A 27,782-nucleotide genomic window follows, 5' to 3' on the forward strand; every position below is an offset into this window, starting at 1 on the left:
ACTTTCGGGTCCCTTCCTAGACACAGAGCATTTCCCTCATGTCTCTGCTGACCCCTGATGACAAGGGGGACACTTGCCCCTCCCCCTCGAGGAAGGGACCACCGTCCTCCATCTGCTTCAGGTGCTTTCATAGCTAAAGAAACAGCAGTAGACTGCTCCGGGGAAACCAGCTACAAATGAATAAACCCTCAAAATGAACAGCATGCATTCTTCCTCAAGCCACAGGCTCATGGTTCAATCTTTCAGTCTACAGATGAGGCCTAGCATGTGTGACTGGCTATTATGGAAATATTTAACAGAAGAAATGGAGTAGACTGATCGTATAGTCGGGAGCAAAGAAACAATAGGAGATTGAGAAGTAAAGCTGTGACATCATACTGATAACATTACAGGAGTAAAATGCACACATCTCACTGATAAATGCAGTACAGCAGATTGCAAAGAAAACCAAAATAAAGGAACCTCCATAAAGAGTAAATAAATGACTTTTTTTCAAATAGTCTTTTTCTTTTCTCAAAGACTCTTTACCACTGAGTCAAGGTGGGAAGGAAGCTGGGGCTCATGACTCCTCCAGGCTCATCTCTTCAGTTGGGCGGTGGTGGTGGGCGGGGGAGGTTCTGCAGTGAGGGGACGGGCGTGAGCTCCGCCTGTCACAGGGACAGGTGCCCTGCTGCCTGGGGGAATCTGAGGAAAACACCCACCTGTCACCCCTTCAGACAACCTGCTGTCCGTAGGTACTGCTTGTGATTCTCTCCAGGACACACAATGACCACCCACAGGAATGGGAAGGACACCGTGTGCTTTCCCAGCAGAAGTCAGGCTGCCCTGTTTCACAGCGCGCTCCCTACCTCTCCGTGGAGGGCTCCACATCTCAGGTCTTCCCAGCATCGCTTCCTGCCTCATGCATCCCTCAGGCAGCATCTCTCCTTCCATCATGCGCAGTCTTGAATACAGAGAAAGAGCAGACGTCTATAAGAATTACATCACCACGTCCTCTACTGGACACCAAACAGTGTAGTTGTCACCCCTCAAAACACCCGTAAAAAGGCACATCAGACTCGCACACCTGTGTATCATGTAGGCGTTCTCCCTTCTCTGCTGCTGTATCTTCCGCTCCCAAACCCGAGCCTTGATCTGCGGGAGAAAAACCCACCCATCTTCAGTTGTGCCGGACTGTGCCCCAAATGGAGAGCAGGGAAAAGAAAACACTTACCCAATTCCCTACAGCATTCTTTTCATGAACTGCGATCTGAAAAAGCCAACACACCAAAAGCGCATGTTCAGGGATCTAAGGGCCACTTCCGTCCCCTGCAGGAGGCGCTAAGGGGCCTGTTGGGGCACAGCTCAGGTTACCTTGCGTTCAAAGGTGAGCTCTGCCTCCTGCAGCTGGTCTTGCATCTCTCCGATCTGTTGTCTGTCAGGTACAATTGCTTTCGTCAGATAAAGCCCAATATTGGGTGTGATTTTAAATCATCGGCCCATGTGGCCGTCCTCCAGTTATCTGTCCCCTCATCCAATTGATCCTGACACAGGAAACACTTCCACATGACTATACATGGACAGCAGGATCAAAGCTATTGTCACATCCTTTCCTTACTCATTTCTCCACACATGCAGGGTTCAGACTTGATATAATTTCCTTACCCGTTTTCAATCTTTCCCTAATTTATCACATGACAAGTATCTTTCGTCATGAAGCTCTATTCTCCTTTAACTTCTATCCTCGCCACGTTTGCCAGGGTTGCAAAGACCAGCGCCATCAGATGGCACCACCGTGTTTATGGGTAGGATTCATCCTACGACAAACTGCTTTCCTCAAGATGACCACCATTGACACCACAACCAGGGACTCTGGCGTGGAACAAGTTTCCACAGAGTCAGGCCAGAGCTGGTTATCAGGACATGTTTATTAACATGGTTGTTTTGCTCTTTCTAAAACTTATCTCTTTGGGTCTGTTAATTCTTTCTGGATATGTCCCCTGAATTTTTGTTTATATTACTTGTTGAGTCTAGACATTGTACAAAGGTGAAAAATACAAAGTAAACAAGGATTTCAGGAGCCGCTAGTATGGTGTCTGAACTCACTTGTACTTGTCCATTTCTTCTTTGGTTACTTTCAAATTTTCCTCGGCATCTGACAGCTGATTCTTTGTTGCCTCCAGTTCATAAAGTGTCTTTTCCAGCTTCCTAAAATGGGAAAGGTATATACATAGACCAGTAGCCAAGGTCCAGATTTCCTGCCGTTTTTCCTCCCAGCACACTTGCGGCCTAGATTTGAATGGCTTCCATAAATGCACAGACTGTGAACACCATCAGGGAAATGAACTGAAGGCCCCATTTAGGGCTAAAGAAAAATCAGATTCTGGCTGCTGCCACGTCCCCTGCAATCAGAGCTGTCTTTGTACTTCTCTACTTCAATTCATTCATCACCAAGTCACCAAATAACACTGCACTTTGTGCCCTCTCAGAATAGGTCTTTCTTTCTCTGAGATGGTGAAGGCTCATTTCAGTTCAAAGTGAGAAACTAGGCCTGAAAACTATTTGGATGAAGCAGGAGACCATCATTAGTCTTACACCTCCATGGGGAGCCCCGATCCTCAGACCAAGGCTGTGCCCGACACGGACAGCCCAAAAGGAAGCCTTCCAGAGTACGGCTTCATCAGCATGGTAACTCACTCCCAGACATCTCTAGGGTTTAGAAGTACAACCCCTGCTTCCTCCTTCAAAGATCCTGGTGGAGGAAAAGGCCAATCTTAGTGCTGACAGTATGTCCTGAAGTATAAAATGATGTGAACTGTCACACAGTCAGGGTGTTATCTCCAGGCAACAGATGTCAGATGGACAACTATCAACTGCATGGAGTCAACCTACTTTAACAGAGTCCACTGATAGTGAAAGCAGCAAAGAGCGATGCTTAGAAAGGCTGGTTTCCTGTGTCGCCCTCAGACTCTTTTGTTCATGGTGTTGATTTAAAGGGTTTCAATGTGATTCTTGATTTACTCAAGAATCACATGCAAAAAGACTCTTAGAAACTGAGACAAAAGCTCTAGACAGAGAAGGACTCATGCATTTGCTTCTGGTCTCTCAGGCAATCCTTCAGCACATGCTCTGTGGAGTGGCTGTAATGTAGTGGTTCAGCTGTGAGGTGTTGAAGAGAGAAAGGTGGTCAGGACACTGTACCTGCCCCAGAAAGAACTTACCGATGAACAGAACCAAGATGCCAGTGAGACAGAGCGGCCCCCACCCCCGGTGTGGGAAGGATTAGCACAAAGCTGAGTCTCCAGGGAAGAGGGGGAACAGTTTTGCTTTTCAGCATGAATGAGGGACTCTAAGGTCCTGAGAACTTTCTCCTCCTGAGGAAAATAGAGGAAGTACTGTACAAAAGTGGAAACTCGTGAGTGAATGCACCCAACTTCTAAGGAGCGCATGAAGAAACAGGAGAACCAGATGCAGAAGAAGGAAGCCCAGGAGAAAGCCAACCTGGCAGTGGGAGCCAAGCTCCCCAGGGCTCATCAATGAGTTCTGGAACAGCCAAGTGAACTGCAAAGAAACTGAATGACTTTATGAGCACAGCCTTAGAAGGAAACAAGTGCTGTTCAGGGTCAGCCAGCAAAGGTGAGCCCCTAGTGAAACTGCAGGCTTTGCTTGGGACGCAGGAGAGTTACACCTACAAAATCAGGTGGACAGGAAATACCCCGGCCTTCTTAGGATTGGGCCACAGTGAACGATTTTGGTTGTACACTGGATGAAGGGATCCAGTATTGCTGGAGCCCCAACCCACTTTCCACAAAGAAATTCCCATTGTTTCTGCAGCAAGAGAATTCCATTTTTCTCTACACATTCTTGACCCAAGTCTGGTACTGAACAAGAAACTGACTGAATTCAGGGCTGATGAGAACATGTGATGAGACTGAAACCAAAAGGACAATGTAGATGGACCCAGAGGGGATCCAGGTATCAAGCTGATTAGTGCTGGTACCTTCCCTCTTCTGCCCCAATGAATCACACCACAACGTGTGACAAGCAGTTGGAACAGAAACAAAAATGCAGGTTGCACAGATCAAGGTAGGAAGGGCAGGTACTTCTACAGAATGCATTTGGCAAAAATACTCTAGATCCAATTCCCAACGAACTACAACTATCTAGCCTGGCTGCCACATAAATTCATACAACAGTGTTTGTGACGATTAACACAGGAATAGCTTACTCTTCGGCAGCCACTTTTCTTCGTTCAGAGAAATCCACCACGATACCCAATTTCTTCCTTAGCAGCTTCAATTCCACTTCCTTAGCTGCTTTCAAAGAACTCAGGGCGTTGCACTTCTGTTCCAGGACCTTTTTGCTTTCTGTAAAGGATGAGTTTTCTTTTGTATGAGTGGGCACGTGACCTGAGAACTTGGTTTTGTTGGGGAAAGGAGAAGGGCAAGACCTTGAAGGCAGGAAGGCATTCTTTCCCTTCCCAATGCAAACTCATTGCCAGCATCTGGGGATTTCTTTCCCTAAAATAACATACCCTTCAGTACACGTTTTTTGGACTCCAAGTCTCCCTGCTCTTCATCCTCCAATGCATCTTGGGCCTTGAAGACGGATATGAGGAAAGACATTCAAGAAATCATGATCACAGAACAATGTGAGTGCACCTAACAGAACGGGATCATGCAGTGCAACAAAGAAAGCCCTTGAGGCATAAATAGAACAAGGAGAAAGTAAGGAGACCCACACTTTTGTATACACACATATACACAAACACACACAAACACATATACCTAATTATATACATAAATTATATATGTACATATCTTCCCCTATTAACATTGAAAATTCTCTCTTCAGCATTGACAGGAAGGGACTATACAATTTGGCTGGCTATCACCCTTCATAACTCAAGTATCTTGTGGGATTTTCTGCATATCTTGGAGGGCAGGGCTGAACGATGTGATAATTACCTAGCTGTGAAATAAACCATACTTCCTAGTCCTTGAAATAGCAGACCTCATCGTGATGGTCCTAAGTGAAATTCCAGCTCACTGTTCGGTAGGAGTTTCAGTTCCCAGATGCCCACTCTCTACTGTGGTAAACAGCAAGCGAATACGTGGCCCTCCCCTCACCCAATGACCAAAAGCCTCCTGAGCCACGTTAAGGTAAATCTCAACAGCCAACTCTTACCATGTCCTCATTCTTGACATTCTTCTCTCTCATAGCTTGCAACATAGTCCGCTTGAAATGAAGGGTGACACTTAAATTTGCATTAACCCGTTCAACCTTTCCGATGTTCTCCTTCAACAAAACATATTGAATGAGTAATAATAATTCATCACTTAGGGCACGTGGGTGGCATCTGGGTGTCGCAGTAGGTCCAACTCCTGCTTTCATTTTGGCTCCAGTCCCCACCTCAGAGTCATGGGACTGACCCCTGCGTCAGCCTACACACTCAGCATGGAGTCTCCTTGGGATTCTCTCTCTCCCTCTGCCCCCCTCCACTCGCTCTTTCTCTCTCGCAAATCAATCTTTAAAATAATAATAATAATAATAATAATAATAATAATAATAATAATTCATTACTTTTATTTCTGTTGTTAGAACACAATTCAGGCAAAGAAGGGATCCTTACCTTCAATTTAAGAATTTTGTCAGAGAGAAACTGATGTTCTCTCTTCATTTCTGCGCGATGTTTCTTTCTTTCCCTGATCTATAAAATATACGAAAAGGGAATCAGAATTCAAAAATAGCAGAGTGTTAGACAAAGCTATCTAATGCTGTGTGACTCCTTTCTCGGATAGAGAGGCAGTGCTCTACACTTGTGAAGCTTCTCTTGAATCGCGATCATTTGTGGGTCACGTGAAATAGGTCAATAGGATGAACTACCAGAGGGGGAAGTAACCAAAATGAAATCACAAAAAATATTTGAAAGGGCACTGATACCTTCTCCTCCCAAATGGATATTTCTTTAGCAAGTTCCCTGTTTTCATTTTTAAGCCGATGGATCTTTTCAGCTATTTGTTGTAAAGTAACTAAAAGGAGAAAAAAGAATTTCTAAGATAATTAGCAAAACCAGTGACATCGAATAATCCCACTGTAATAGCCCCAGAGACACATTCTTGGACACTTGGGTGTAACTAACTTGATAGCATTCCCATTGTGCCTGAAAAAGCAAGGTTTAGCAGCATTTGAAACCTAAGACAACCTATTTCAGGGAGATTCCTACTTAAAATGTTTTCAGAAATAGAGAAACACAATCAAATGTCTTCTATTTTTCTCCCATCTGTAAGCATCATTCTTGGAAAATTCAATCACTGCAAATACTTATGTCATCACCAGAGATGTAACAGAAAAATCAAGCATCCTTTCAACTAACATCTCTCTCCTCCAATGATTAAGGTACGTAAGTAGGTCCCTGCAAACAACCCAAAATGAACAAAACCATCCTTTGCTCCTGCTCAGCGCCACGTCTACTTCCAGGTCCTACTTGGAATTCCACACAAGGAAAGCTCAAAATGTCAACTGAGTGGCTACTCAAAGGCCTTCCATGACTTCCTGCTGCTCACAGATTGCCTTTCAGGAACCCCAGGCTGGGGGCTCTGGAGGACCAGATCTTTGGAATCAAACACACTTGGGTACACTCTCCATGTTACACAGAGTCTCTGGAGTGCCTGGTAACTCACACTCCCTGGAACACAAGGTTTTCTCAGCCCAACTTGAGAATGCCACCCTCCATCCTTAAGGGAAAACAACCCTCATGAAGCTCCCTATCACAAGTGGATAACACCTGTAAGCTCTAGAACACAGACTCCTCTAACAGGCACTTAATTCTCTCATCTTGGGGCACCTGGGTGCCTCAGTTGGTTAAGTGACTGCCTTCAGCTCAGGTCATGATCCCGGGGCCCTGGGATCCAGTCCCACATCCAGCTCTCTGCTCAACTGGGAGCCTGCTTCGCCCTCTCCCTCTGCCTTCCACTCTGCCTGCTTGTGCTCTCTCTCTGTCAAGTGAATAAACCAAATCTTTCAAAAAATAATAAGTCTCTCATCTTACCTCAAGTGCAGATTCTCTTCTATTGGCCCAATGTGAGTGCTCTCGTGCCCCGAGATCTCTCTTCTCACCACCACCACTGCTGCACTCACAGGGACAAACACCAGCATTCGAGGGTTTGCTAAGTGCCAGGCAGCCACCTCGGCCGTCAGACAGCACCATGGAATCACCACAATCCATGAGGCCCGGACACAATACATTACCACCCCTGGCACATGTTCCTTTCCACTCCTTCTCCCCTGGCAGGAAAGGCTCCCTCCACTTCAAACTCAAAAGCATGCTTTAAACCTCTCTTGTGACACACACTCTGCCTGGCAATACCTGTCTTCTTCTCCAAGTGTAGCCTGCTTGATAGACTCAGAGTGTTTTCTCATCGTCACATTTCACCAAGAGCCAGGTCATGGCAAAGTACCCACTCCAGACCTCAGGCTCCTATCCTCACTTGCCTCCTAAACTTCTCTCTGCAAAATTACACCCTTTTTGTTCTCCCTCCTCCCATGAGGTGTTCCTCCTCCTGGTCTCCTAAGAGATGGCAACACCCTCCACATTATCACTTAGACTCCACATGGAGAAGAGAAAGATTTTCAAGACTTAACAAGTCAATTAGACATCAGAAGTCACCACATTTATCCCTAGTCAAATTACACCCACATCAAACACCGGTACTGAGAATTTATTACAAAGAAAACTAAAGCCAGAAATCTTACCTTCATATTGTCGAGGGGCAATCTAAGAGTGGAAGAAACAAAATTAAGTTTGATGTCAAAACATATTACTAGAAAAAATCTACAGTTCAGATAAATACTGAAATAGTAATCCAAAGAAGTTACAGTAATCATTTTACTTAGCAGAATGAATTCACAGGATTAGAAAGAAGACAAAATTAGCATTTCTAACTATGAAACTCATCTATGACTTTCTCTGAGTCATCATAGTTCACAATTCATTTTTGATAAAGAGCACAAAGGTGTATAACTTACGTTTTACCTCAAAATCTATTCACATTCTATTAAATGAACGTTCACCCTATTCAATTTTGACAAGGGATCGGGTGGACATTTAAAAAATAATCATTAATTCATCGTTTCCCTAACTGTTTTGTAACCAATATCCACACTGAAGTTTAGAACCTGGGATTATTGTTCAATCCTGAAAGATATAAAATGGAAGGAAGGAAGAAAGAAAGGAAGGCAGGCCGGTAGGGAGGAAGGCGAACAAGCAAAAACTCTGAGAAAGATATGCTTCTTGCCTTCTCTAGAAAGCCTTTCTGAAATCTTACAAAGACTTGGCTATTTGCTGAATTCACATGCAGTTACAGCACACAAGGTGTTATGAATTTTCCCAGACTACTACAAATGGAGGGTCATCAAAAAGAAATGAAAGCCATCGACGAGAAAAAGAGTGGCACGTGGCGAGTGATGAAGCATGAGCAACAACAGAAATGACAGCTGATGTTTCGAAAAAGGGGAACCAGGCTCCCCAGAATCGAGTCACCCAGATAAATTATAGCTCAATAAAATCTAGGCAAGACCCCATTTTGACACCATTAGCATATTTCCCCGTTCAAAAGTTTTACAGGATGATGAGAGGCTGAGGCCAGCCCCCAAATCTTGCCAGGATATTGGAATACCAGCACACTATCAACAAGCCAGTCATGATAATGTTGTTGGGGAATGTGCATCAGTGGAGGGCAAACAGAAAATCATGGCTATTCCATTAATTTCACGTGCTGCTTAGGAACCTCTGAGCTTCCGTGGCCCTTGTCACCCAGCCCCACAGGCGGGAAAAGTGAAAAGATGGATGGGGCACACCAAATACTTAATATTTTTGTTTTCTTTCTGAAGGGAAGCTTTCTCCATTGGCCGGGACAGGGAGAAAATTCCCATTTAGAAATAAACTCAAAAGCTTTCTGTTCTTCTCAGAAAGGTCTGCCCTCAAGTGAAATATGTCACCAGAGCCTAATTGGGGGTTTCCCAAAGACTAAGCAATAGAGCTGAGGGCAAATACTCAACTCCAGTGCTCTCTCCTCCCTGTCTCACCTGGGAGTAAACTCAGTCTAACCCCTAGCCAGTTAAGTAGAAAACATCACCCTAAAGTCCACTTATCTAAGTTTCTTTACTAGGACACAATACCTACCTTTCAACACAACCTTACAGGGCACACTACAGGTAAAAACCACAACAGCAAGCATTAGAAACACACTTCCCATGGCAGAGATGATGGGATTAAGCAGGCTAGGAATTACAAGTCCCTTCCATGTATGATACTGGATCTCAGAATAAAATGGACAATAGGAAGAAGAGATGGTGAATGTACACAGAGAGATGAAACTCTAAGATTTTAATGTAATTCTAGACAACACCACCATAGCAGAAATCAAGAATGCCTTTGATGGGTTCCTTAACAGACTCAACATACCAGAGGAAAGAATCATTGAGCCTAAAGAAATTCCAGTAGAAAATTCCAAAAGAGAACACAAAGACAAAAATTACAAAGACGGCACAGAAAATCCAAGACTAGTGGGACAAATACAAAACATGTAACACACAAATTATAGGAATACCTATTCCTACAGGAGAGAAGGGAGAGATATTTGAAGCAATGACTGAGGATTTTCCAAAATTAATATAGTCACCAAATCACAGATCCAGGAAGCTCAAAACATCGAAAGCCAGATAAATACCAAAACAAACACACAAACAACTAACAAACAAAAAACACTAACAATGCCTGATCTAGACTATTCAGCTACAGATCATTAAAGACAAAGAAACTATTCTGGAAATCTGGAGCAGGGGTTGGGCTAGGTGTCTGAAGGAGGTGGAGGGGAGCAATAACACCTTACCCAAGAGGAACAAGGATAAGAACTACATCACACTTCTCAGAAACCATGCCATCAAGAAGGACAAAATGTTTACAGTGTTAAAAGAAACATCAAACTAGAAACCCGGCCATTGAAATGATCCTTCAAAACACACTACAGGGTAAGGAAAACTGTCAGGGGTAGTGACAGTCATTACTTCAATGGTAAAGGGGTCAATTCTCCAAAAAGACATAACAATTTCTAATGTGCGTGCATTAACAACAGAGAGTCAAAGTACATGAGGCAGAAACTGAAAATATTGCTGGTGGGAATAGATGAATCCACTCCTACTGCTGGAGAATTCAAAATCCTCTTATCGGTCATTGACAGATCCAGCAGATACAGAAGTTCCATGAGAACACAGGTGAACTGAACAGCATCACCAATCCACGGCAGCCATTAACATCTGCAGAATACTTCATTCAACAACAGAAGTACAGACATTCTTCACAATCTCCCATGGAAAAGTCACTGAGAGAGGCCATACTCGGGGCCATAAGATACATCTGAACAACCAAAGGAATAGAAACCACAGGAAGTATGTTCTCAGACCACAAATCACTCAAACTAGACATCAAGAACATAAAGATAGCTGGAGAATGACCAAACAATGGAGATTAAACAACACACTTCTGAAGAACACATGGGTTGGAGGGTAAGAGGAGGAAAGGGTGAAAGAGGTGAAAGGGATTGAGAGTACACTTATTGTGATGAGCACTGAGAAATGTATAGGATTGTTGAATCATGTTGTACACCTGAAACTAATATTACACCATTTGCTAATTATGCTTGAACATAAAGAAAAACACACGTATGGATCAAGAAGGCACCTCAATAGAAATTTAAAACTATTTTGGCCAAAGCAACCTTTTTCATGACACATCTCCAAAGGCAAGAGAAACAAAAGATAAAATGAACTTGTGGGACTTCATCAAGATAAAAAGCTTCGGCACAGCCAAGGAAACAGTCAAAAAAACTAAGAGGCAGCCCACGGAATGGGAGAATATATTTGCAAAAGATACTACAGATAAAAGACTGGTATCCAAGATCTGCAAAGAACTTCTCAAACTCAATAGGTGAGAAACAAGTAAACAAATCATAAAATGGGCCGAAGATATGAACAGACACTTTTCCAGTGAGGACATACAAATGGCTAACAGACACATGAAAAAATGTTCAAAATCATTAGCCATCAGGGAAACTCAAATCAAAACCACACTAAGATACCACCCTACGCCAGTTACAATGGCAAAAACTGACAAGGCAAGAGACAACAATTGCTGGAGAGGATGTGCAGAAAGGGGATCCCTCCTACATTGTTGGTGGGAATGCAAGTTGGTACAGCCACTCCCAAAACAGTGTGGAGGTCCCTTAAAAAGTTAAAAATTGAGCTACCCTATGATCCAGCCATTGCACTACTGAGTATTTACCCCAAAGATACAAACGTAGTGAAGAGAAGGGCCATATGAACCCCAATGCTCATAGCAGCATTGTCCACGATAGCCAAATCGTGGAAGGAACCGAGATGCCCTTCAACAGATGACTGGATTAAGAAGTTGTGGTCCATATATACAATGGAATATTACTCCGCTATCAGAAAGAACTAATTCTCAACACTTGCTGCAACATGGACGGCACTGGAGGAGATAATGCTAAGTGAAATAAGTCAAGCAGAGAAAGACAATTATCATATGGTTTCTCTCATCTATGGAACATAAGAACCAGGATGATCGCTAGGGGAAGAAAGGGATAAAGAAAGGGGGGGTAATCGGAAGGGGGAATGAAGCATGGGAGACTATGGACTCTGAGAAACAAACTGAGGGCTTCAGAGGGGAGACGGGTGGGGGAATGGGATAGGCTGGTGATGGGTAGTAAGGAGGGCATGTTTTGCATGGTGCACTGGGTGTTATACGCAACTAAAGAATCATCGAACTTTACATCAAAAACCAGGGATGTGCATGGTGACTAACATAATAAAAAAAAACATTAAAGAAAATAAAATACTGTGTAATGTTCCAAAAAAAAGAAATTTAAAACTATTTCAATCTAGGTGATAATCAAAATTGACATTATTAGAGGGAAATTTTTAGTACTGAATGGATATAAAAATGTCCAGTGACTATAAAATTTTCTGCTTATTTATGAATAAAAGTATATCAGGTACTTTGGTATACTTATAGCGAGGACGGTTCTCCAGATGTAAATGAGAAAGGCACAAATGCCCAAATAGCCAGTAAGAATGGCAAAGTTCCACAGAACTCCAGCCCCATCAAGGCCGAGAATGAAACGGTCAGGCACAACGTGGACAAGCTGAAACAACATTTGAGATAATGAAGAATCTCAACGACATTCACAATGTATATGTCACAAGGAATCAACTTCACAGACTCCCCACCAGCCTCCAGGAAGTAAGCACACCTCTCAACTGCCTCCTCCTGGAGGAGAAGGAGCACAGAGGGATTACAAAGGAGCAGGGGCCAACTTTGGGGACTGATGAGTGTGTTTGCTCTCTTACTTGGTGATGGTTTCATTGCTGCTTACCTATGTCAAATATCAACAAACTGTATTCTTTAAAAAGATGTTGTGATCATACAACATGGAAGCTGTAGGAAAAATCTAATAGGCAAATCTTAAGAGATTTTATTTTCCCTACAAGCACATTGCAGATATTTTTTCTATAGCTAACAGAACTTAAGAATTTATAAGTCAAAATAAAATAGACAATGCAAGTAAATGTAAATTTAGAGTAGGTAAGAAGTCAGTGACTTCTATTGTACATCCATGAAGGACCTGGATAAACTCCTTTGGAACATTTCAAAAAATACACCCAACATGTATGGAAAAACAAGAGAAAGCAAGAATAAAACATGTACTAGAGATAAAAATGAGAATGTTATATGGACAGATGTTCAGATAAGGACATAAGTGAGACAGACAGGTTTCTCATTAACTCATTAATATAACATGGGATTGTTATTCCAACAAAAATAAATTATAGTTATTGTTTGGTTTCTGAAAACATTGATGTTTTCTTTCAATGCTCACTTTGTTTCTGAATCACAGTCCAAAACATCAGATTTCTGAAGTACATAAAGATTTGCATCATCAGGTGATCTTGTATATTTCGAGGATATCTGTGAGGTTTTAGTTACTCGAACACCTATCTCCAAAAAGCCAATGAAAGGAATCCATGTTCCTATTTCTTAGTATTGTAACTAAATCAGTCAGTAGCAATTATAAAATTTAACTTTTTAAAGAGAGAAAACATTAAAATAAAAGATTGCATTTATTTATTTGAAAGAGAGAGAGCATGAGCTGGGGGAGGGGCAGAGGGAAAGGAGGAAGCCGACTGCCTCTGAACAGGAAGCCAGACAGGGCTCAATCCCAGGACCCTGGGATCATGACCCAAGCCTAAGGTAGACGTTTAACTGCATGAACCATCCAGAGGCCCCTGAATTCTAAAAGAATACTAAATTCCTAGATATGGACCCCAAAATAAAGAACACATCTCATTATACAAAAACTAGAGTTATAAGTATTTCAGGAGAAAAGACGTTCACGATGCAATTTGTACTAACTCACACCAAGCTTGAATTTTGTGCAAACACAACTCTCTAGAAAGTAGCCCCTGAAATCTATAACATTTCCATCTTCAGCCCTCACTGCTGAGGTCAGGAAAATGTGTGCTGGTGGAAACATACACTGTCTTTGAATAGCCACTGTCTGAAAGAGAGCAGTAGCTGTCAGCACTATGGTTGATCACGGGGATCAATTGCACACAAGACAGAGGCCATCTTGTCATGAATGTAAAACACGCCCAGTCGTGGGCACTCGGTACATCTGGCAGCTGTCTGGATGCTGACCAGCAGCTGACTCTTAACTGGATGACATCCAATGGGGCCAATAACACTAGGTTTTCAGAGACAGTGGCCATGAGCAGGTGGAGGTGGGAAATGCAAGACCAGTTAGTTCATGCAAGAGCCCAGAAATGAGGCAGGGTGAGAAAGCTGAACTGATGCAGTTGAGATGATGACTGGGTAGAGGGGAATAATTCCAATCAAGACTACCAAGAAATGTCCTCCTTTGAAGACTCAAAAGAAACAGAACAGAGTCTATTTTGACTGGAGGTATTTGTGTGGAATGATTCTGCCTCAATATAAGGATCCTTCCTGACTACTGACACTTTCCAGATCTCTCTGTAAGAATCTGGTGCAAGCCAATCTAAAGAAGTCTACTTATTTCTAGGGGTGTTCCCTGTCTGTCTCTTTCTTTCTCTCCTGAGGGTACAGGTTTTACTTTTTAATGACAAAATGAAATATTCACACTGGAAACCAGGTATTTCTTTATATTTGGACAATCCTAAGGACGTTCAGGACCTTTTTACTTTGGGGAAATCAACACTCTGTACATACTTGGCCTAAGAAAGGACGACAACTCATTCACTTCCTGATCCCACCACTCCTAGTGATTTTCCCATGACAAATGTCTCAGCAGAATAAGGTCACTTAGTGTCTGCTGGGCGTCTCAGGGCTCCCATGGACCTGGTGGGACACAGAGTCCCTGGGGACAGCCTCCAAGACCAGAAGGAAAGGGCTGACTCAGAACTTGTTAAAAGTCAACAAACCAGGAAGCATGGAGCACAAAGGACATTTCACTTTTTTTTTTTTAAAGATTTTATTTATTTATGTGACAGAGTGACAGAGAGACAGCCAGTGAGAGAGGGAACACAGCAGGGGGAATGGGAGAGGAAGAAGCAGGCTCATAGCGGAGAAGCCCGATGTGGGACTCGATCCCGGTACGCTGGGATCACGCCCTGAGCCGAAGGCAGACGCTTTAATGACTGCGCTACTCAGGCGCCCAGGACATTTCACTTTTTAACACTCTAGTCCCAACACCAATGCTTGAGATATCTTTGTTCCCAGGGCTGCCAAACTCCACAAATATCAACAATGTGCTGATAGGAAAACAAACTACACATAAGATGGACCCTAAACTTACAAGGCTTGAAGCAGCAGCTTCACCGGGCTTCCAGAAGCCAGTCTAATACCCATAGTTCCTATTAAATTCGAGTTCCTGACATTTTTAAGGACAATTTTAATGAGATATAATGTACATATCATCTAAGCCCCCTCTTTAAGACAAAGAGCTCAATGGCTTTTCGTATCTTCACAAATCCTTCCTTCTTGACACCATAAACCTAGTATTTTCAGGTTTCCATCCTGCCAGCACTGTGGTTTTTGGACCAAGCAGCGCAGACAGGATGTAGAACTTGGTGTGGACAGTTGTGGCCACAACCCCTTCAGGCTGACCGAGAAACCTGCCCTGTGGTGCTCGGTCTTCAGGGAAATGTGAAGGTCTTCTGAAGTTCCCATCAAGAACCCCAGGAAAAAGCTGTTATTTAACCACCGTGTCAAAGAACCCACTAGGAAGGAAGACACTACCAGCAGCTTTGGGGCACCTGGGTGGCTCAGTCAGTTAAGTGACAAAGTCTTGGTTTGGATCAAGTCGTGATCTCATGGTCCTGAGATTGAGCCCCTCTTTAGGCTCTGGGCTCACCACACAGCTGGCTTGGGATTCTCTCTGTCCCTCACCCTCTGCCCTTCCCTCTGCACCTGTGCCCTTTCTCTCTCTCAAATAAATCAAATCTTAAAAAAAAGAAAAGAAGGAAGACACCACTGAAGTGCCATGTTTACTCAGATTTGGGTTTGGGGAACCGGGACACCGGAGCAAGAGCAGCCAGAACAGTCTCTGCACCTTCATGTCTTGGTCCTTTCAAGGGGCACTGGGGCACCAGGGAGGAGGTGGAGATCGGGGGTGGTGTGGGAGTGGGGGTGGGTGGGGTAGGGAGTGGTGGGAGGGGATAGGGTGGTAAATAGGGATGGGGGTAAGGTGGAAATAGAGGGTAGGATTGGGGAAGGTGTTTGTCAGGACAAGAGGAGGTCTTGGACAGTGTCAGGGTCAGATCAAGTACTCAAGGGGAGGCAGGAGGGTTCAGAAAGGTTAGTAGGTCAGCAGGTTAGTAAATCACTAGGTCAGCAGGATACAGTAGCAGGTTAAACGATTGGAGGAGGATCCACCTTCTTCCAAGCCTTAACCTGACTGAAGGTATCCTTAGCAACACAGAGGCTGTATACTTTCTCTCGACCAATCAGCTGCCTTTGCCCCTGGTACATCATAATGGACACCCCGTGTGACCTCGTTTGTAAGTATCCCCTTCCCAACTGTCGTCTCACCACACACCATCCCAACGACAGGTCTTCTCTGGAACGTTGGCAGACCTTCTTGTTTCTGCTCCCTCCCAACCCAGGTCCCTGTTCCCTCTTTTTTTCTATTTTTTATTTATGTATTTATTTATTTAATTTTAATGTTTTTTAATTATATTATGTTAGTCACCATACAGTACATCCCTGGTTTCTGATGTAAAGTTTGATAATTCATTAGTTGCGTATAACACCCAGTGCACCATGCTATACGCGCCCTCCTTACTACCCATCACCAGTCTATCCAATTCCCCCACCCCCTCCCCTCTGAGGCCCTCAGTTTGTTTCTCAGAGTCCACAGTCTCTCATGCTTCATTCCCCCTTCTGATTACCCCCCATTCTTTATACCTTTCTTCCCTTAGCGATCATCCTAGTTCTTATCTTCCATAGATGAGAGAAACCATAAGATAATTCTTTCTCTGCTTGACTTATTTCACTTAGCATTGTCTCTTGCAGTGCCGTCCATGTTGCAGTAAGTGTTGAGAACTCGTTCTTTCTGATAGCGGAGTAATATTCCATTGTATATATGGACCACAACTTCTTAATCCAGTCATCTGTTGAAGGGCATCTCGGTTCCTTCCACGATTTAGCTATTGTGGACAATTCTGCTATGAACATTGGGGTGCATATGGCCCTTCTCTTCACTACGTCTGCATCTTTGGGGTAAATACCCAGTAGTGCAATGGCTGGGTCATAGGGTACCTCAATTTTTAACTTTTTAAGGGACTTCCACACTGTTTTCCAGAGTGGCTGTACCAACTTGCGTTCCTACCAACAATGTAGGAGGTTTCCCCTTTCTCCACATCCTCTCCACCAATTGTTGTTTCTCGCCTTGTTATTTTTGCCATTCTAACTGGCATAAGGTGGTATCTCAGTGTGGTTTTGATTTGAGTTTCCCTGATGGCTATGATTTTGAACATTTTTTCATGTGTCTGTTAGCCATTTGTATGTCTTCATTGAAAAAGTGTCTGTTCCTATCTTCTGCCCATTTTATGATTTGTTTCTCACATATTCAGTTTGAGAACTTCTTTGTAGATCTTGGATACCAGTCTTTTATCTGTAGCATCATTTGCAAATATATTCTCCCATTCCGTGGGCTGCCTCTTAGTTTTTTTGACTGTTTCCTTGGCTGTGCCGAAGCTTTTTATCTTGATGAAGTCCCACAAGTTCATTTTATCTTTTGTTTCTCCTGCCTTTGGAGATGTGTCATGAAAAAGGTTGCTTTGGCTGATGTCGTAGAGGTTGCTGCCTATGTTCTCCTCTAGGATTCTGATAGATTCCTGTCTCACATCAAGGTCTTTCATCCATTTGGAGTTTATTTTTGTGTATGGTGTGAGAGATTGGTCAAGTTTCATTCTTTTGCATGTAGCTGTCCAATTTTCCCAGCACCATTTATTGAAGAGACTGTCTTTTTTCCACTGGATGTTTTTCCCTGCTATATCAAAGATTAGTTGCCCAAAGTGTCGAGGGTCCATTTCTGGAGTCTCTACTCTGTTCCATTGGTCTATGTGTCTGTTTTTGTGCCAGTACCATGCTGTCTTTGTGATCATAGTTTTGTAGAACAGCTCAAAATCCGGCAATGTGATGCCCCCAGCTTTGTTTTTCCTTCTCAACAGTTCCTTGGCGATCCGGGGCCTTTTCTGGTTCCATACAAATTTAAGGACTATTTGTTCCAGTTCTTTGAAAAATGTCATCAGTGTTTTGAGCGGGATAGCAATGAAAGTGTAGATTGCTCTGGGTAGCATGGACATTTTAACTAGGTTAATTCTTCTGATCCATGAGCATGGAATAGTTTTCCATCTTTTTGTGTCTTCCTCAATGTCTTTCAAGAGTGACTTATAGTTTCTAGAATATAGGCCCTTTACATCTCCGGTTAAGTTAATTCCAAGGTAACGTATGGTTTTTGGTGCTATTGTAAATGGGATGGATTCCCTAATTTCTCTTTCTTCAGTCTCAGTATTTGTGTATAGAAATGCAACTGATTTCTGAGCATTGATTTTGTATCCCGCCACATTACTGAATTGCTCTATAACTTCTAGTAGTTTGGGAGTGGATTCTTTTGGGTTTTCCATATAGAGTATCATGTCATCTGTGAAGAGAGACATTTTGACTTCTTCCTTGCCAATTTGGATACCTTTTATCCCTTTTTGTTGTCTGATTGCTGTTGCAAGGATCTAGTACTATGTTGAATAATAGTGGCGAGAGTGGGCATCCTTGTCGTGTTCCTCATCTTCAGGGAAAGGCTTCCAGCTTTTCCCCATTGAGAATGATATTTGCTGTAGGCTTTTCATAGATGGTTTTTATGAGATTGAGGAATGTACCCTCTATCCCTACACTCTGAAGGGTTTTAATCAGGAAAGGATGCTGTATTTTGTCAAATGCTTTTTCTGCATCAATTGAGAGGCTCATATGGTTCCTGAGTCTTTTCTTGTTGATATGATGTATCACGTTGATCGATTTGCAAATGTTGAACCACGCTTGCATCCCAGGTAGGAATCCCACCTTGTCATCATGGATAATCCTTTTAATGTACTGTTGGATTCTATTAGCCAGGATCTTGTTGAGGATTTTGGCATCCATATTCATTAGGGAAATCGGTCTGTAATTCTCCTTTTTGATGGGGTCTTTGCCTGGTTTGGGGATCAAGGTAATATTGGCCTCATAGAATGAGTCTGGTAGCTTTCCTTCTGTTTCTATTTTTTGAAATAGCTTTAGGAGAATAGGTATTATTCCTTCTTTGAATGTTTGGTAGAATTCCCCAGGAAAACCGTCCGGGCCTGGAGTTTTGTTATTTGGAAAGTTGTTTAGCACTGACTCAATCTCTTCATAATTAATTGGCCTGTTTAAAAAATCAATTTCTTCCTGTTTCAGTCTTGGTAGTTTATAGGTTTCCAGGAAAGCCTCCATCTCTTCCAGATTGCTTAATTTATTGGCATAGAGCTGTTGATAAATGTTTCTAATAATCCTTCCAATTTCATTGGTGTTGGTTGTGAACTCTCCTTTTTCATTCATAATTTTATTAATTTGGATCCTTTCTCTATTCTTTTGGATAAGTCTTGCCAGCGGTTTGTCAATTTTATTGATTCTCTCAAAGAACCAGCTTCTAGTTCTGTTGATCTGCTCCACTGTACTCCTGGTTTCTAATTCATTGATTTCTGCTCTAATCTTGGTCAACTGTTTCCTCATGCGTGGATTAGGCCCGTCCCTCTGTTGCTGTTCCAGCTTCTGGAGGTGAGAATATAAAAACTGCATTTTAGATTTTTCTATTCTTTTGAGTGAGGCTTGGATGGCTATGTATTTCCTTCTTCTGGGCGCTCTCTCCTTCCTTTCCCAACTCCCGTCCTAGGGCCATTGGCTGAACAACATAAAAAACAAAGGAGGATAGAACTGCAACAACAATCAAATACTCAAGCAGGGTGGGAGGTTTCAGCCCCCTCTCAGCAACTCAGTGCAGATTGAACATCCATAAGATGTAGGTCCTGAAAGCAAACCATCTGAATCCCACAGCTATCTCCACATATCTGTCCACATCCTTATACCACTGTGGAGGACACATTAACTGTAGGCACACAGGGTGCAGTTACAAAAATACACCCGATTTATTTTGTCCACAGGGGAAATTTCAATGTTTCCAGGGAGTGAAATCACACAGAGTACATTTTGGTAATAAAATGGGCTAGAAATCACTATAAAAAGCTAACTAGAAATTCCCGTATGTTTGGAATTTGAGAAGTAACTCTGTAAATAAGAGTAAAGAAATCCCAAAGAAAAAGAGCGATGTTGGAACTCAGTGAAATGAGCATCATAAAATTATAATCAAATACGTCTTCTGGCCAGAAATTCCTGGAATATTGGTGTGAGAAGATTGTACGGTCTCAAAATCATCCCTAATTGACCAAGACATTTTAATACTGCAAACAGCGGTAGATCTGTCACTTATCTCTATGACCCTCCTACCCATTAGCTTGGGCTTTACGTTATGAACCACACAGGGAATCAATCCAAGCTGACTCTCATGGGATCTCCTGGGACCTCCAGGAATGAGAGCATTTTAAGAGAAAACGTTCACCAGCTTCTCTCCTGGGAGATCCAGGGGCCCAGGTTACTCGATGAACCCCTGTGATCATCTCTCCTGGGCCCTGTCCTGAGCGGCACTTCTAAACTGTTTCTCTCTAGGACTAACACAATGTTTCCCCAACTCATTCAGGCCCAAGGCAGCTGAAAATCAGTGCTCTACAAACCACCACTTCATTATTTTGCAAATTTCTTGTAAATAGGAACCATTCTAGCTCTGCTAAACTAGGAAAACAGTATCTTTAACATAAATATAGAGAAACGATAAAAAAACAAGCGAACAAAAACAAAAGAAGGATCACAAAACATTAGTATTAAATTCTGTTTAGATGCCATTGCAGGCCTCAAGAGCCCCAGAGTTGGGCTGTCCTGGTTATAGAAGGAGAGACCAGCTACAGAAGGGGTGGAGTCAGACTAGCCCAAAAGTGAACAGAGAGAGGCCCAGGCTATAAGGGGGACTAGGGAATTCCATGAAGGATGGCCAGGGTCACCTGATTATAACTGGAACAGGGAGCAGGGAAAGAAGAAGCAGTGAACAGAGTTTGGGGGCATCAAACAGGTGAGATCATTCATGGAGGTGAAAAGTGTCCCCAAAGCCAGTGTCAGCCTCCCATCCACAAAGCCCTTCGTGGCCCCTGGAGACAGGGCCGGGAGCCGAGAGTTTGAGATCCAGCTGTGCTGCTTACCAGCTGTGTGACCCTGGGCTGGTTTCCTTCAGTGAACTGCGAGTGTCCACGCCTGTGTCCGTAACTGTGCGGAGGCCAAGTGAAAGACACATGCTGAGCACCTTTGGACATCAGTATCATCGTCTCCATGGGGCAAGTGTCTCCCAGATCTGGTGCCTCACGTCAGCTGTTATGTCACACCAGTGTTGCACTGGTGACAACCACAGGTCCCTCCTGTGTCAGGCCTGTGCTAAGTCGCGTGCTTTGCACACATCATCTCTCAGGCTCCAGATGGCAGGAGGAGGTCATGAAGAGTGGACAGAGTTATGGGCCCCTGGCGAGGCTGAGGGATTCCTGGGCCCTGGGAAGGGTGAGTGAGTGGGGTCCCCTAGGGAGGGCTGAGAAATGCAGCTCCTGGGCTTACCTTGGAAGGAATGGGGGATTGGGCACCCCTGGAAAGGACTGGAGGAGTCTTACAGGATTCCTGGGTCCCCACAGGGCAGATCCCTCCCACACCTGTGCTGATAAAGGCTGGCATCTGGAAGCAACAGCAGCAGCAGCAGCATTCAGAGGCAGCAGAGGGAGCAGATCCATGGGAGGCTGGATGGAGCAGTGAAGAATGGTCTGGCAGCCAAGTGGACTCACCAGGCTGGGCTGCCCTCGGCCCCTTCCCCTTCCCCAGCCACCTCACTAGCTCTGGCCTTGACCTCACCCTCTAGCAGGGCATGCGCAAGCCAGGCAGAGGTGGACACCTGGGGCCAAGGAAGGGTCCCTCCCCAGATCTCTGTGTCCTGGTTGTTGAATAGACAAAAGGAGTCACCCAGGGCCCCTGGAACCAGGAGGAGAATCTGGCCCGAGAGGCCTCTCTGCTGGGGCTTGGGGAGAATCATGGAAGGACAGCATTTAGCACTGGTTCATTCACAGAATAAAAGCACAACACAAGTCCCCTTGGATGCTGATATCCGTTTATTACCCCAGCCACATTCTGAGCGCTCACTCGGGGACTTGGAAGCAGGAGAGTAACTGACATTAATTTAAAAGAACAAAAATGCTGAAATGTGGTGCTCTTACAAATCAACGTCCAACACTCCCCCCCTCACACTCTCCATAGTGGGGAAACTGAGGCAGCCAGGGATTTGGCAAAGATGACACAGTGGTTTCTGAGGGTTTTGCTGATTACATCTGACTGAACTCCTTTTTCCAAAGGTCACTCCTTTTAATCTTGCCAGTGATGGTTTTGGGCGGTTCTGAGACAAATTCCACCTGGTCAAGGATAAAGCAAACTCATCCTGACTTAGTCCAGCTGTCATTTCCTACCAATGCCCCATGCACCTCCTCTGCCCCTGCACAGTCCCCTAGAAGGGGTGGCACCATGTGGTGGCCCCAGTAGGCTCCACCAAGCATGTCAGGGTGTCATCTGACCCTGGAAGTTAGATGCATCCCTGTGACGTGCTCTGGCCAGTGAGATGTGAGTGGGAGTGAGGGGTGCCACCTCAAACAGAACACTTGGGACAACTGAGTCTGGCATCCCCTCTGTCCATCTCATATAGCACCTGGCAGTTACCTACGGTGGGTCTGCTTTTATCCTGGTCCCAGGAAGACCATGTGGGTGTCTGGCAGGAGCAAGAAAGATACTTCCCTCGTTAGAAGCCGCTAAGACACAGGGCTACTAGTTACACACAGTAACATCTGGCCCATGCTAACTGGCAGGCACCCTCCGGTCTACTCTCTATGAGGCAGCACAGCCTAACATGCAAAGCATGAACTCTGTTGTCAGATACACATGGCTTTGAGCTCCAGATCTGCCCTTTTCTTCACTCCAACCTCAGGCAGTTTACTGTGAGTCTTTGAGCCTCCATTTCCACTCTGCAAAATAGACGGTTATACCATCTCAGGTTTGGAGGGGCTGAAATGAAACAGTAATACATGTAAAGCTTTGAGTCCAGTGCCTGGCACACATAGTAAATGTTCAATAAATATTAGCTGCATGCCTTTATGTTTCGAAGGTAGACATTCAGAAAGCACAGGAACGTATTATTACGAAAGAAGGACATGTTAAATTTTTGGCCCGTGTATCCTTTCAAACTTTGTTTTTCAACAAATAGCATAATATTTACATTCATTCACAGCCCTTTTCCTCTCAACAAGATACTGTGTTCTTTCCATGTTACAAATAACTACCTGCATCATGTTTTTAAGTTATATAATATTAAATACCATGAATAATTTAATCATTTCTCTATTGTTGGGCATTTTCATAGGTTGCAAATGGCATCAAAGACAAATGAAGTAGAATAAAGTCCATCATAATGTATTGCAGGCTAGAATAAATATTATTCTATTAACTCTTCTTTGTTATGTATCTATAAACATATTGGGTTGCGATTTAAAATGTATTCCTGGAGAGAATCCAAGATGGAGGAGGAACAGAAGACCTTAATTTCATACGGTTCCTGGAATTCAGCTAGATAGCTATCAAACCATTGGAACATCTGTGAACGCAACACAAGATGGAATAAAAGAATAGCTGCAACTCTCCAAATAGAACAAGTGACCACCTTCTCCAACGTAGGAGGTGTGAAGTGAATCTGAGGTGATATGCGGAAAGATAAACTGCAGGGGGAGGGAACCTCTGTTAGTTGGCTACAAGAAAGTGGTAGAGAAATGTAGCACAAAATCAGAGCTTTTAGAAGTCTGCTCCAGTGAGGGATGTCCCTGCCTGAAAGGTGCCCAGGTGGCAAAACAGGGCAGAATCCTAGGTGGGTTAGTGTGGTCTCGGGATCCCCGGGGTCACAGAAATAACAGGGGTGCCTGAGTGTGGCAGAGCTTGCAGGCATCGGAGCAGGGAGCCACCTGGAATCAGTGAGCCCAGGAGTGGGCTCTTAGCTCAGGGATGCCATATACCATGAACTGCAGAATGGTCAGGCAACCGCTCTCTGAGCAGGGGCCCAGCAAATGGCAGAACCAGCAGAATCCCCCATTCCTCCCCAGGGAGGAACAGCTCAGGGTGTGCACTGCAGGAGTCTGCAGGGTTTAGAGACACCAGTGGCATCCAGGCTTGAGATACAGATGCTCAGTCACAGGCTGGGTGAGCACAGAGAGCGGGCGGAGACCAGGGAGATAGGAATGATTGACTGCTTTTCCCTGAGGAAGCACTCAGGGGTGGATCCCCGAGTTCCCTGATCCGGGACTGGAGTTTGGGAGGCCCCCATTTTCATTCTCACATCCGCTAAAGCTGGGCAGAAACCCTTCAGGGAACAAAAGCCACATAGAGCAAACTAGACCAGATTACTTAGCCGGGACCCTGGCAAGGGCGCTACAATTCAGCCCTGACAAAAATACCTGAGAATCAAGGCAACAGGCCCCTCCCCAAGATCTCCAAGAATATCCATTCAAGACCGAGTATACCAATCATTGAGAACTGCAAAACTTCAGCACTAGGGGAATATAGTATATAGAATTCATGGTTGTTTCCCCAGGAATCTCGAGTCTTTCAATTTTAATTTTTTTTCTCTTTCATTTTTCAACCCATTTCTTATTTCATCAACTCTTTCTTAAAAATCTTTTTAAATTTTCATTTGTACAGTTACATTCTATCCTTTCACTGTATTTAATTTTGTTTTTGTAAATACTCAAGTTTTTTTCTTTACAATTTTGGGATGCAGTTTCCTCTAACAGACCAAAATACAACCAGAATCTAGTGTATGGTTCAGTTCTCTTCACCTGTCTGATCATATTCTCTTTTTTCCCCCTCTTCTTCTTCTTCTTCTTTTTTTTTTTGTTTATTCATTTTGTTTTCTTAAAGTCTCTTTAAATTTTCATCTTTACAGATACATTCTATCTTTTCAATCTGTTTAATTTTTGTATATATAAATATGCTTTTCTTTCTTTACAATTTTGAGATGTAGTTTCTTCTAACAAACTGACCAAAATACACTCAGGATATAGTGTTCTGTTCACCTATCAGTGTATATTCTTTTATTTTCCCTTTTTTTTCCTCTTTGGTTTTTGTCTTTTAATTTCCATTTGTACGGTTACATTCTATCTTTCCATTGTATTCAATTTTATTTTGGTACATATGTAAGTTTTTCTTTCTTTACGATTTTGGGATCTAGTTTTCTAACAAACAGACCAAAATACACACAGGATCCAGAGTATCGTTCGGTGTATATTTCTTTGGGGTCGTTGTTGCCGTTTTAGTATTTTGTTCTCTCACTCATCTATTCTTCACTGCACCAAATGACAAGATGGAAAAACTCACCTCAAAAAAGAGAACAAGAGGCAGTGCTGATTGCCAGGTCCCTAATCAGTATGGACGTAAGTCAGATGTTGGAAGTAGAGTTCAATAGAGATAACTAGCTGGGCTTGAAAAAAGCATAGAAGACACTACAGAATCCCTTTCTGGAGAAATAAAAGAACTAAAATCTAACCAACTCGAAATCAAAAAGGCTATTAATGAGATGCAATAAAAAATGGAGGTTCTAAGTGCTAGGATAAATGAGGCAGAAACAGTGACTTTACAGATAATACAATGGCACTAAATTCATATCGTTCAATAATTACTCTGAATGTAAACGGGCTAAATGTCCCAATCAAAAGACAAAGGGTATCAGATTGGAGAAAAAAGCAAGACCCGTCCATATGCTGTCTGCAAGAGACTCATTTCAGACCCAAAGACACCTCCAGATTCAAAGTGAGGGGGTGGAAAACCATTTATCATGCTAATGGACATCAAAAGAAAGCTGGGGTGGCAATCCTTATATCAGACAAATAGATTTCAAATCAAGGCTGTGATAAGGGATGAGGAAGGACACTATACCATAATTAAAGGGTCCATCCAACAAGATCTAACAATTGTAAATATTTATGCCCTGAACAGGGGAGCAGCCGATTATATAAGCCAATTAATAACAAAATCAAAGAAACACATGGACAATAATACAATAATAGTAGGGGAATTTAACACCCCACTCACTGCCATGTACAGATCATCTAAGCAGAAGATCAACAAGGAAACAAGGACATTGAATGACACACTGGACCAGACGGACTTCACAGATATATTCAGAACATTCCAAACTAAAGCAACAGAATACACATTCTTCTCATGTGCACATGGAACATTCTCCAGAAAAGATCACATACTGGGTCACAAATCATTTCTCTACTGGTACCAAAAGACTGGGATCATTCCCTGCATATTGTGGGACCACAATGCTTTGAAACTGGAACTCAATCACAAGAGGAAAGTTGGAAAGAATTCAAATACATGGAGGCTAAAGAGCATCGTGCTAAAGAATGAATGGGTTAACCAGGAAATTAAACAAGAATTTTAAAAATTCATGGAAACAAATGAAAATGAAAATACAACTATTGAAGACCTTTGAGAAGCAGCAAAGGCAGGCCTAAGAGGGAAGCATATAGCACTACAAGCCTTTCTCAAAGAACAAGAAAGGTCTCAAAATGCAGCCTACCCTGACACCTAAAGGCACTGAAGAAAGAACAGCAAATAAAGCCTAAACCCAGCAGGAGAAGAGAAATAATAAGGATTAAGGCAGAAATCAAGGAAATAGAAACCAAAAGAACAGTAGAACAGATCAATGAAAGAAGAAGCCGGTTCTTTTGAAAGAATTAGTAAGATTGATAAACCTCTGCCCAGACTTACCAAAAGAGAAAGGACCCAAATAAAGAAAATCATGAATGAAAGAGGAGAGCCACAATCAACACCAAAGAAATACAAACAATTATAAGAACATATTATGTGCAACTACATGCCAACAAATTAGGCAATCTGGAAGAAATGGAAGCATCCCTAGAGATGTCTGAACTACCAAAACTGAACTAAGAAGAAAAAGAAAACCTGAACAGACCCATAACCAGCAAGGAAATTGAAGCAATAATCACAAATCTCCCAACAAATAAGAGCACAGACCAGATGGCTTCCCAGGGGAATTCTACCAAACATTTAAAGAACTAAAGTCTTCTTCCAAGGTCTTTCTATGAGGCCAGCATTAGCTTGATCCCAAAACCGGATAAAGACCTCACCAAGAAGGAAAATTACATACCAATATCCCTGATGAACATGGACGCAAAAATTCTCACCAAAATACTAGCCAATACGATCCAGCAGTCCATTAAAAGGATTATTCACCATGACCAAGTGGGATTTATTCCTGGGCTGCAAGGGTGGCTCAACCAGCACAAACCAATCAATGGGGTACACAACATTAATAAAAGAAAGGACAAGAACCACATGACCCTCTCAATAGATACAAAAAAGCATTTGACAGGTACAGCATCCTTTCTTGATTAAAACTCTTCACAGTGTAGGGATAGACAAAACATACCTCAATATCATAAAAGCCACCTAGGAAAAGCCCATTCATTCTGCATGGGTAAAAACTGAGAGCTTGTCCCCTAAGGTCAGGAACATGGCAGGGACGTCCACTATCACCAATGCACAACATAGCGCTAGAAGCCCTAGCCTCAGCAATCATACAGCAAAAGGAAATAAATGGCATTGGCAAAGAAAAAGTCAAACTCACTCTTCACAAACGACATGATGCTGATACCCAAAAGACTCCACCCCCAAATTGCCAGAACTCATACTGGAACTCGGCAAAGTGGCATGTTTAAATCAAGCACAGAAATCAATTGCATTTCTATACACTAACAATGACACAGAAGAAAGAGAAATTAAGGAGTCGAAGCCATATACAATTGAACCCAAAACCATAAGATACCTAGGAATAACTTAAATGAAGAGGCAAAGGATCTATCCTCCGAAAACTACAGAACACTCATGAAAGAAATTGAGAAAGACACACACACACACACACACACACACACACACACACACACACACGGGAAAACGTTCCATGATCATGGATTGG

At 43.1% G+C, this 27,782-nt stretch overlaps 1 protein-coding gene and 1 long non-coding RNA gene across 2 annotated transcripts in view; both read right to left on the reverse strand.

Moving 5' to 3' along the window:
• The window catches only part of LOC148110516 (uncharacterized), a 52,901-nt gene that overhangs the window by 5,567 nt on the left and 19,552 nt on the right, over positions 1 to 27,782 (reverse strand). Inside the window, exons 2-12 of the mRNA XM_087865580.1 lie at positions 7,735 to 7,756; positions 5,923 to 6,011; positions 5,612 to 5,689; positions 5,167 to 5,277; positions 4,514 to 4,577; positions 4,208 to 4,346; positions 2,086 to 2,187; positions 1,354 to 1,414; positions 1,214 to 1,249; positions 1,067 to 1,134; positions 849 to 943 (exon numbers count right to left, since the gene is read on the reverse strand). Coding sequence (XP_087721706.1) covers positions 849 to 943; positions 1,067 to 1,134; positions 1,214 to 1,249; positions 1,354 to 1,414; positions 2,086 to 2,187; positions 4,208 to 4,346; positions 4,514 to 4,577; positions 5,167 to 5,277; positions 5,612 to 5,689; positions 5,923 to 6,011; positions 7,735 to 7,756 — 865 coding nt within the window. The remainder of the gene's footprint in view (positions 1 to 848; positions 944 to 1,066; positions 1,135 to 1,213; positions 1,250 to 1,353; positions 1,415 to 2,085; positions 2,188 to 4,207; positions 4,347 to 4,513; positions 4,578 to 5,166; positions 5,278 to 5,611; positions 5,690 to 5,922; positions 6,012 to 7,734; positions 7,757 to 27,782) is intronic.
• Positions 21,838 to 27,498, reverse strand: LOC148110517 (uncharacterized). Its single transcript, XR_015726219.1, has 2 exons — positions 22,671 to 27,498; positions 21,838 to 22,136 (listed from the first exon to the last, which is right to left on the reverse strand). It is a non-coding gene; the product is annotated as an uncharacterized LOC148110517 (long non-coding RNA).

This window comes from Ursus americanus, chromosome 2, assembly GCF_024610735.1.
Source record: "Ursus americanus isolate L20-20 chromosome 2, mUrsAme1.1.p, whole genome shotgun sequence".
NCBI classification, from domain to species: Eukaryota; Metazoa; Chordata; class Mammalia; order Carnivora; family Ursidae; genus Ursus; species Ursus americanus.